At 37.2% G+C, this 10,951-nt stretch overlaps 2 protein-coding genes across 2 annotated transcripts; one reads left to right on the top strand and one right to left on the bottom strand.

The window, feature by feature from the left end:
• The first annotated feature begins 2,884 nt into the window (after positions 1 to 2,884).
• Positions 2,885 to 4,466, top strand: LOC131666356 (balbiani ring protein 3-like). Its single transcript, XM_058938964.1, has 4 exons — positions 2,885 to 3,025; positions 3,101 to 3,358; positions 3,444 to 3,875; positions 3,973 to 4,466. Exons 1-4 carry the CDS (start codon positions 2,980 to 2,982, stop codon positions 4,200 to 4,202), a joined length of 966 nt encoding a protein of 321 aa, XP_058794947.1. The 5' UTR covers positions 2,885 to 2,979; the 3' UTR covers positions 4,203 to 4,466.
• A 297-nt stretch (positions 4,467 to 4,763) lies between these two features.
• Positions 4,764 to 10,878, bottom strand: LOC131666354 (tetratricopeptide repeat protein 21B-like). The gene is made up of 16 exons (XM_058938962.1): positions 10,703 to 10,878; positions 10,515 to 10,621; positions 10,225 to 10,277; positions 9,932 to 10,152; positions 9,564 to 9,867; positions 9,024 to 9,493; positions 8,633 to 8,947; positions 7,781 to 8,012; positions 7,508 to 7,723; positions 7,087 to 7,450; positions 6,709 to 7,022; positions 6,314 to 6,648; positions 6,047 to 6,254; positions 5,681 to 5,991; positions 5,315 to 5,606; positions 4,764 to 5,248 (listed from the first exon to the last, which is right to left on the bottom strand). The coding sequence occupies exons 4-16, from the start codon at positions 10,118 to 10,120 to the stop codon at positions 4,908 to 4,910; spliced, it is 3,891 nt and encodes a 1,296-aa protein (XP_058794945.1). The 5' UTR covers positions 10,121 to 10,152; positions 10,225 to 10,277; positions 10,515 to 10,621; positions 10,703 to 10,878; the 3' UTR covers positions 4,764 to 4,907.
• Between the last annotated feature and the right edge of the window lie 73 nt (positions 10,879 to 10,951).

Below are 10,951 nucleotides of genomic sequence, written 5' to 3'. Positions count from 1 at the left end.
TCATTTATGAATCGATATCTTCACTTATTAAATCAACTCATGTGAATTTCATTGGTTGAGATTGGAACTATAACAGTGTTTTGATAGCATGAAGCTTATTCATTCATGATAAATATGTACAGAGAATTGTTTATAAAAAACCTTATTGTAACAGGACAGATGTAAGATTGATTTTCAATTTTCGAAGAAAAAGAAAATAAGAGAACCCTTTTTATCAAATGAAAGCTCCTAATTCGTCCCGTTTATATCGCTATTTAAAATTTGAATGGTGAATCAAACATCGGTATAAAAATTGCATGTTTGAAGAAATTTTCAGACATAATTTTAATTTTCACATTTTTCTTTTTGATTCAATTTTCAAATCAATAACAGTACCATTAAAAATCGTTGATTATGCATGTTATCTAATTGACATAGATTTCCTCTATTCATATCACTTGTCAAAATTACAGTAAGTAGAATTGGTATCTCAAGATACGAAAATTGTAAATCAGTCTCAATTTCAGTGAGTTTTTAAATTCATACCTGCGCGTTAGAATGAAAGGCACGTTAGACGCATCTGACACGTTTTTTACATTTTTAGAAAATCGGTGTTTCAGTATCTCTTTGTAAGTTCTTGTTACTTTGGTTTACGAAGATAACATTAAAAGTAGAAATCCACATAAGTATATATATTAGTAAAGAACACGATCCCTCTCACTCTCGAACCGGAAGTTTTATGAAAATTGTGGATATTACGCGCTTGGAAGGGGTGGAATAGTGTTTACTGCGAAATCTGTTTTTTACATAAGAAAATTTCATATCGGTAATTGTCTTTCTACTTCAAATTGATATCAATTAGTCTCGAACATTGTACTCGTTGATTTCATCTTGCTCTCATAATAGGCTGATATCGATCATGAACAAATTTAAAACACGTTATCCGCAATAACTTTCCACTCAACGTGAAAATGTGAATGAAAATTACAGAACTCAAGTGAAGTAATATCAACATTTTATCATAAAACAATTGAATCAAAATTATGCATCTATATTCTCGTTTTTTCAAGTAAGAATCAATCAGAACCAATTGAGAAAAAAAATTTTCACCATCCATTTAATTTATTAGAAAATGCGAAAGTTTTCCAATGCATGCATGGAATTAAACGACCATTCGTTTTTCAACTCAGCATCAAGAATCAACTATTTTTCAATAATGAAAATTTTATTAATTTATATCCTTGTTTTCCATATCAACTTAACCCATCTGATCAGGAGCGAAGAAAATATTATGTCAATCTACCCATCATTTATCTAAACCTTTCGAAATTAATGCCGATTAATATCACTGCATCGTTAAGAGTTGTTCGAGTGGATCAGTATTGATAATAATTAGAATAAACAAGATTTTTACACAAATTACCGGGGCGTCGTAAACACATTATCTTTGATCACTCGATACTTATTAATAATATGAACTAAAAAATATATGCAAAATAGTACGACATTTCCAATCATGAAATCCAACAGATAAAAAAGAGAAGAAATTTTCGTTTCTGTTGGTTGAAGAATGAACTAAGTTTTTTTTAATTGATATTCATCGCTCATAAAGATTTTTTATACTAAATATCGATTATTCTATTTTCTCGAATTATTTTAAGAAACCACACTAAATTATGTTATCCTTGAACGCTATTAATAACTTGGAGTTAAAGAATAGACTTATCGAGGCACTTGTCCATTGTCTAAAATAGAATAATCTAAAAGAGTAACTGTCACAGACAAGCGATAGACAATTGATTAGTAATCTTCGATCTAATCATCGAAACACTTGTCAAATGCTTTGTAAATCTGTACTATGTTATTAGTCACTACATCCTCTATCCATATATATTATGTATTTCCATTTGTACCTTACAAATTTCTGCATTCGTTATTGCTTCGCTAAGAGTGGATATACTTCCATATCAGTAGATTGAAAGTAATCTTATTAACATTCTCTTCAAGTTTATTCTTGAAGTTGATAAATATTAAGTAAGGATAAGTAAAAAATCAAATACACTAACACATGTGAATGCATTTCCACCGTTACAGAAAACTAAAAAAGACACCGAATTATAATAAATATATGCTAATTAATATATTTGGCTGTTCGAAACTATAACGAAAACGAGTAAACAAATGTTCAAAATCGCATAGTAACATTAAGTACAGTCAGGCTTGCGTGAGGTACCCTGGCATAATCAAACTCTACCTATGATTTGATTTGTACCGTGATGAATTACTTAAACGACTCAAAGATATTTTTTCTTGTTCTGATAAAAGATAAGAATCGACTATCAATAAGAGTACATTATAAATATGGCAAATTCAATGATCAAATTCAAATAACGTTTTTAAGGTTTTCTTCCACCTTTTTCCAAAGAGAAGAAACGTTCAAAATCTGTCGAAATTATTTAATTACAATACAGTTTTTCACAATGAATTTAGCTTAAAGCTATTGGAATTTGTCATTATTAACTAACTTATTAACGGGTTGTGTCATATAACAAGTTAATCGGAGCTAAGAAGCTGTACTCTGTCATTACAAATAATTGCGCATCGAAAATTTTAGTTTTTCAAAAACTTAGTGCAGCGTACATTCTTAATAAATTTTCATTTCTGGAACATTCGACAGCCTGATATTATATAAAATAAAGCATTTGGTATTAAAAATATCTTTTTCATCAATTGCTGTTTACCATCTCGCTACACGATAAAACAGTCGTCAAGAGGACATTTCCTAGCGTCATGCTGTTGACGCGTGCGGCTGAGAGGCTCGCTTCGATTTGCACGTCGTCAATACGATAAGACTTGATTGGCACTGACGTATAGCCGCGTTGAGTATTTAAGGTGTTGCACTCGGTGGAGTTGATCATACTGAAAGCTCACAGCAAAGCGAACACAAGCTAAGGTGAACTCCAAGAGTTAGCGAACCACGCAGACACTGAGCACGCGAAAATGAAGTTTCTGATTGTCGCCTTGTTCGCCGTCAGCGCCGCAGCGGGTAAATATAAATTTGCTCTTGGTCGAAGCAGCTCGTCTGCGGCTGACTGGTAATCTGGTATCTGGTGCATTCCAGCCGAAAAACTATTCTGCACGCCGAACTCGCTCTTCGAGCAAAACTGCAACAACTGCGTCTGCTCCGAGGACGGGAAGTCCGCGGCTTGCACGGACATGGTCTGTCCGGAGCGGCAGCGCACAGGGAAGATCTGCGAGCCGGGCACCCAGTTCCACTTGGACGCGCTCAGCACCTGCACGTGCGGCAAAGATGGCACCGCGGCGGTCTGCACGCTGGGGCCCCAAGTCCAGGCAAGAAGTCGCCGCTTGACCAACGACGGTGAGTGCGCGATCTCGTGGACGGGCAGAGCTCGGGACTGCTCAGTGCGTTTCCGTCAACCGACGCCTTCCTCTCGGGTTTTCAGGCGAGTACTGCACTCCCGGCGCCACCTTCAGCCCGGACAACTGCAACAGCTGCGTCTGCAGTCAAGACGGCCGCAGCGCAGCTTGCACTCTGCGGATGTGTCCCGTGGAACAGCCGAAGAAAGTGTGCGAGCCCAATAAGCCCTTCAAGGACTACTGCAACACCTGCGCGTGCTCCAAGGATGGCTTGACGGCCGCTTGTACAAGGATGTGGTGCGACGAGAACATCTGGAATCCCGACGGCACCATGAAAGTGCATCAGGTTCAGCACGAAGCCAAGCAGCTTTGCGAGCCCCGCAAGACCTTCAAGGATTATTGCAACGCGTGCACCTGTTCGGAGGATGGCCTGTCCGCCGCCTGCACGAGGATGTGGTGTGACCGGAAGATCTGGAACCAAGACGGCAGCACCAAGTTTGCCGTCAAGTCTGCCCAAGGTGAGTTGTCGATCGTTACGAGCAGCTCACGCGATGGACCTATCGGAGGAAGAACACGAAGAACACGCGAGTAACGGTGCTTTTCTCCCGATTTCAGCTCCAGTTTGCATCCCAAACAGCCACTTCAAGGAGCAGTGCAACACCTGCACCTGCTCGGCCGATGGTTTATTCAAGATCTGCACCATGATGTCCTGCGAGGCTCTTGACAGCAAAGCTAAAGATCAAATTTGCACGCCTAGGTCCACTTTTACCCCCGACGGTTGCAACGTCTGCAAGTGCGATGAGTTTGGTACCGACTTTGCTTGCACATTCATGATGTGCCGTTAATCTACCGGGAAATATCATATATCAATTAGGATTATCTTGATATTAAATCGTAAGATTTATGTCCGAATGTGTTGTCGCTGGAGCGGTGACGCATGGCGCATACAAGATACAAGTCTGATCTCTGTGATGATCAACTAGTGTGGGTTGAATGTATTATGATTGCTAGTCTGGGGAATGTTTGTCACTAGATATTTCTTTAAACGGTTTATGCTTATGAAAGCACTAAACTCAGTTATGTGATTCTTTTAGTTAGCCAACAAATTAATAAATATTATTTATCAGTTATTATATTATCTTGTATGATCCATTACTTTTCATAACCAAAATCATATTATACTCTACTGTCTAATCTGCCATTGAGAGCTACTAATCAATCATCTTCAAGACGGACTGATAGCTAGCAGCTGTCAAAATTAATACTTCATCACGTTTGAAAAGAAAAAGAAAGTGATAAACATTGTAGCACTTTTATTAAGTTAAATCAATAATAATAATGGAGTTACGGAAATTTATGATCAAATTTTTTGCATCACAGAATTCATTATTTAAATAAATGATCCAATAGTTGCCATTAATTCATAAGGAATGTGCATAATTATTTCAAGAACTTTTATAAACAATACTACATAAAGGTACAAATGAATTAATTATTGGATGGTTATAATTATTATTAGTAGTTTTGGTTACAAGAACTTTCTAACAATCCTACGTCCTAATATTATTAATACTTTTTTCAAGAATATCCTTCTTAATTCTAGGAAAATCAGGATCGACTTTCAGCACCTCCATACAAGCCTCAATCGCATCTGCATACTGTTTGCTCTTGAAATGACAGTAAGCGAGTTTATAACCAATGTTTAGTTTATACTTATCACCGTACTTCCAAGCCATCCCATATTTTATCGCAGCTTCTTTATAGTTCTGTTCCTTCTCTGACACGTAACCAGAGAGTTCATGCGCTCGCACGCATGTTGCGTTATGCTGCAGTACTTTGCGCAGAAGATCAGTTGCTAGATCATATTTGCTGGATTGCACGTAGATGTCGGCTATACATTACAAAAATAACAATCGACTTATCTTTTTGTACTAATTTCTGGAAATAACATTATTACCTAGTAATAACCAACAGCGCTCTAAATACTCGGCATCCTCAAAAGTCCACGTATTCTTACTGACGCGCTTCAAGTGATTCCTTGCGCGCGGAGTTTGTTTTAAAAGTATGTGAGCAGTGGCAAGTCCGAGTGCTGGGCCCACGTGATCTCGAAGACTTTCCTGGCTGGCGAGAGCCGTGCAATCTGTTAAAGCTCGCTCGATATTATGCTTTTGTTTAGTTGCAAGCAGGAAAAAATTGCCAAGAAGTCGATGGGTCAACATTTCTTGTGGATTGCCTTTGGGATTCAGTTCCTAAATTCAAAAACAAGAGTAATATATTACACGTCCATTTCAATACTTTGTTATATATACGAAACTCTCTCTACCTGTAAAAGATGCTGCGCACTCTTCAAAGCCAGGCTTCTAGAATCAGTTATATCCGCATCATCATCGCTAAAAATCTCACTGGATACTACATTATTATCGTCATCCGGGTCCAAGCAAATCTCGATCATATTATAAATTGCTTGCTGTCCCCATTCAGAATCACGACGAGCAGCATTGAAGTTTCGTAGTGCCGAATTAAACTTTCCCGTGCGCCAATCCAATAAACCGGAGCAATAGTAGAAACCTGCTTCGGGCTTTTCCATTACTGACTCTGCGCGAGTAAGCCACTCACCAAGATCCTCGATGTTCCCTATGAACAATATATGTCATTTTGGCGATAGACAATATCGCGTTAGTTTTCTTACCTGTTCGACGAGATACTTCGATGAGTCTTGCCAAAGCAGTCCAATACGTAGGTTTCTGCAACAACAACTGCCTGAAATGAAAGGCTGCGGTGTCAAAATCAACTTTTCTGAACGCCAAATCGGCCATCATCACGCAAGCAGCCTCGTTATTTGGATCAGCATTCAGCAGAATCTGACAGTAGTGCGTGCACATTTCAAGATCGTTCATCTAGAGCGTAATGTGCAGTTAAAATTGGCAATAAAATCATTTTATTCGAAACAACATACCTGCATATGCAATTTCGCTAAGGAAAGTAAAGCTTTAACGTCGTTAGGTTTATAAGTGAGCACCTCTTTGTAATGGTCAACCGCCTGATTGAAATCCCTAATAGACGTTGCGTGTTCAGCCATAGTGAAGCAAATATCCGCGAGCACGTTCTTCTGATCGAGCAAATTCGGTAGCATGGTCGCTCTTTGAAGATAACGCACTTGGTTATCCTTTGCCTCTTTCAAGGTATTCAACGCGCCTTGCAGTTTTCCCGCTTTCTCACGAACTTTCGCCAACAGTAATAGCTGCTTTCCACGTGTCTCTAATGTCGCAATATCCGTTGCTCCTCGTCCCTCTGTCACAACGAAAGTCCTCATTTAAAGACTGCAACGTACAATCAATCCAATCGACTAACCATTTAATTCCTCAAGCAAAGTTTCCTCGGCTTTGTCAAACTGCTTCAGTTTCATCAACAAGTCAGACATGTCGAGTTTCAAATCTCGGCAACCCTCTTGCTTTACAGCATCCTTGTAAAAATTAATAGCTTTCACGAACTGGTGTGTCTTTATCAAAGCTTTTCCCATCTTGCACATGAGATTTTTATCCTTGGGGTTGTTCTTCAACGAAAATTCATACGCCTCGATAGCTCGTTCCGGTTCCTGAATGGCGAGGTATGCGTCGCCTAACATACGGTACGTCTCCGATCCAGGGCAGTTCTCCACCAAATCTCTGTAAGTAAACAAATCCCATTGAGAACGAATAGAGTATTTTGAGAAGGTGAATCAACATATACCTGAAGCACTTAGCGAACGAATTCCGATCTTTTCTGTGATTCAAATGAATATCCGCCAGTTTGGTATGTGCCTGTAAGTAGTAAGGTTGTCCAGGCAAAATTTGATTCAAAAACTCAATAGCTCTGTCAACGTCGTTCATGTGAAGAGACAGATCCGCGTTACCGATGACCGCTCGACCTTCTTCCGAGGTTCCTTTCAGTAACGAACGAGTTTCTTCCATCAGTGTGCTCGCCTCGGAGAATTTCCTCAGCCCAGCGTAAGCGTCAATCAATTCGAGATAAAGAGTCGCTTTGTCGGACAAAGAAGTGCCGGTTTTGTGACAGGATACTAGAGACTTGGCCGTTTCCAAATTTTTCACGGCGCCTAAGTAATTGATTGTAGTTTTGGTTTTACGCGATTGCTCTTCTTGCTCTTACTTACCTTCGAGATCTCCGTTTTCCTTAGCAATCGAGCCGAGAATCATATGGTAAAGCGGATCATCCCTAACTTTGAAATTGTAACTCAATCCTATCTCGAGCGTCTGCGAGGCGTTTTCGTAGTGGCCTTGCTTCACTAAAATCCGAGCCATTAGCAAGTGAGCCTCCGCACTCGTTCGATCCACGTTATCCAGCAATGTTTTCAACGCAGCCAAAGCACCTGTCGTGTATCAAACTCAGTATTACGAGACAACCCAAACGGTCTGTAAAAATTTACCATTCAAATCGCCGATCTGCATCTTGACTTTGCCCGTTAATAGTAGTGCACAGCTCAAGCCTGGGCACGCGTCTGTCACGTGCTCTAATAACTTCACACACGCAGTTTTCCCACTCGTCATTTTTTCAGAGCCGCTAGTTGTGTGCAATAGGTACTCGCTTGCAATCTCCATGCACAAGTCCGGATTCAACTGTTTTAAATACTCGCAACTGTAGTAAAGTTTGCTACAGCTCTGCAAAGACAAAATTGTTCTTTTAGTCAATTGTTCAATTAAAATACAATCCAATATGTTTTAACATATCATTTAAAAAACATAAAGTAAAGCTTTCTACGAATACTCTATGCTTATTCAAAAATGTATTTATTGGAATTATAAAATGCTAATTTTATCGTAGTTGCTATAATTACTTTATTTGATATATTATCTAATAAAGTTAGTTTAATAATATACTTTATTTAAGTACTTAGTTGATATAATTATCAATTTCTTTTTACATTTGATTTATAAATATTTTAGTAAATAACAAATTAATAACTACATCTGATTATGTGACAATCCCTTCTCCCTCTTCATTCAAACTGTTTAACGGTTTTGCTTTGTAATGTTCACTCATTGTCTGAATGTGAAAAAGTATAGTAGTTTTTTTTCTCTCGTAAACTGACTAATTTATTTTTCTGAAACTATAATATTTGTGAGTAAGTTAAAATGATTTGATTTGAATGCGAACTAACATGTAGTTCAAAAATCTAATGCCATCGCATTTGACATACAGTAACAGTCTTGACCGGAAAACTATATGCCTATAGAGAAAACGATTGAGCTGTTCTTCCCAAATTAAAATAACCACCTACTTCCATCAACATCGTAGCAGCTTTCTCCAACATCGGTATGGCTTTACCAGCATCCTTTCTTGTCAATCTCGCTGACATAAACATCAATTCAGCACTTGCCGAATGCATCTCCAACAGAAAATCGATCTGCTGTTTTGCTAAATTTTCAGCTGTGGGCGTAGAATCGTGCATCTGACATAATGCAAGACCAGTGAGAGCTGCAAAGGAGGATTCGTCAACACGAACAGTTGAACGATACCAGTGTTCAGCATCTTTGTACTTTGCCATTCGAGCACATAAGTTGCCAAGTTCTACCATCAATAAACTGTTACCTACCTGAAAAACATCAATTTGAATAAGAATTTTTAAAATAGCAGATAATTTTGATGATAACCTATTTTAAAATACTTACATTTTGTTGAGAAATCCTATCAGTAACTTTGAAAAGTTCCCCAAGAATAGTCTGATTCCTGACGGCAAGTCTGGTGAACAGTTTGACATTCTCAACAAACAATTTAACATTCCTTGGTTCAGCAACAATAAGATTTCTAAAAAATGTTTGCACATATTTCAATGCCTCATTATAATCTCCATCTTTGCACATCACGACAATAGCTTTCATTTTAAATGCATCGATGTCGTTATTCTCAAAAGATAAAATGCGATTAGCCATTTCCATAACTTGATCCCATTCTTTGAGAGCGTAAAGATTATTCATTTTCTCAACAAGAGGGATAGCGAGTTTTGGATAGCGTACAATGAGAGGATTGATAATAAGCATTGCTCCAGAATGATCGCCTTTCAATTCTCTAGCTTTTGCAGAGCCTAACAAAGCATTGAAATGTCTGCTGTCATCTTTGAGCACTGCTTCAAAATATTTATCTAAAATGTAATGAATAATTGAATATTTTTATAATATAAATGTTAAGTACAAGAAGAATACAATATTTACCTGGATTCTGAGATAAATCATTAAAAGTCAACAACGACCATCCTCTAGCTAAAAGTACAAAAGTATCTGAAGGATGTAGCTTGTAAGCTCTTTCAGAATACTCCTTAGCTTTATCGTATTTATCAAACAGCACCAAAATTAACGCAGCTAATGATAAAGCTGAAGCATTTGCTTTCCTGTGATCCTCTCTAATCTTTGTATCAATCTGAACAATTAATGTACGCTCAGCAGTTCCTTGTATCTTGAATATGTAGCTCTGGATTAACAGACCTGACAGAGCTGTATCTGATTGCTCATTAGATGCCTGTGAATTTAATATTTTAGAATATTTCATTTATTATCATTATTCAGAAATTGCAAATTATTACCAATGATGTAGCTTCTTTCATTCCATCTTTGAAATGATTGTTCAGAGTATAAGATACAGCTAGAAGAACTTTGATCCGATCGTTTACGGAATATAAATCTACTGCTTGCTTTGCAAATGATAGCATGTCATTGTAATACTGCTTCTGACAACACCAGTGAATTATGCTTTCATACTCCACTTCATCCATTTTTAACAGTTTATTGATTTAATCAGAAAATACTATAAAATAATGAGATTATTAGCTTAATATTACAAAAAAATCTTATTTAATTAGAAATATTTTTTCCAAACCTTTTGAGTTTATTTCTTTTTATAACTATGGGCACTGTCTGGATCTGATAATTCTTCAAATTTATCAAATAATTAAGCAACTGTTATGTATTCAGAATATTCTTAGGACCAACAATTCTCTTTTCTAATTCTTTATTTTTATTGGCAAGATAATACTTTTGTGTATACGTGCATGTTAAAAACAGGTAGTAATCATTTACTATTGCATAAGTAAAAGCTGTCTTCATAAGAAGAACAAAGAATTGGAAACTGATAAACATTTATTAAACATATTATTCTTGTTGCCTTACATCTGTCAATAATTTTGCAATGCCTTGGCCTTTGTATCTAGGAGGTACATTGGTTGAACGCAAATCCATAATTTTTCCATTGATTCTGTAATACAATACAGCTTGCTCTGAAAAGCATAGTACATTTTGAAACACAGCACTTGTACACAACACAGTATTCGCTTTCAGCACTTTTATAAACTATTTACTTAAATACTATTTTTTCAATTATTAAACATAAAGTAAGGCGATAACAAACTAGTGGAGTTATCCAAAGGCACAAAGAAAATCCTTGTTTTAGGATTATGGTACACCTCGTAAAGGTATCTGACGTTCGCCGAAACCGGTTTGGCTACCGTTGTGCGAGAAATCCAAGCAAATCCGGATCTGTATACATTATTTAAAAAAATCATTTCATTGTGTTTAACAATAAAATGCTGCAGTAATAAAATACTTCA

The sequence above is a fragment of the Phymastichus coffea genome, unplaced genomic scaffold (genome assembly GCF_024137745.1).
Source record: "Phymastichus coffea isolate CEN01 unplaced genomic scaffold, Cenicafe_Pcof_1.1 PCOF00058, whole genome shotgun sequence".
NCBI lineage: Eukaryota > Metazoa > Arthropoda > Insecta > Hymenoptera > Eulophidae > Phymastichus > Phymastichus coffea.
Note: the sequence above shows the minus strand (reverse complement) of the source record. Positions and strands in the feature narration are given on the sequence as shown.

Excerpts from the sequence above, each read along its gene's own strand:
- LOC131666354 (XM_058938962.1), bottom strand. The coding sequence starts at position 10,120 with ATGGATGAAGTGGAGTATGAAAGCATAATTCACTGGTGTTGTCAGAAG. Across the intron at positions 9,868-9,931 it reads TGAAAGAAGCTACATCATTG|GCATCTAATGAGCAATCAGA; the intron begins GTAATAATTTGC and ends TTAAATTCACAG. Across the intron at positions 5,992-6,046 it reads CGAAGTATCTCGTCGAACAG|GGAACATCGAGGATCTTGGT; the intron begins GTAAGAAAACTA and ends TATTGTTCATAG.
- LOC131666356 (XM_058938964.1), top strand. The coding sequence starts at position 2,980 with ATGAAGTTTCTGATTGTCGCCTTGTTCGCCGTCAGCGCCGCAGCGG. Across the intron at positions 3,026-3,100 it reads CGCCGTCAGCGCCGCAGCGG|CCGAAAAACTATTCTGCACG; the intron begins GTAAATATAAAT and ends GGTGCATTCCAG. Across the intron at positions 3,359-3,443 it reads TCGCCGCTTGACCAACGACG|GCGAGTACTGCACTCCCGGC; the intron begins GTGAGTGCGCGA and ends TCGGGTTTTCAG.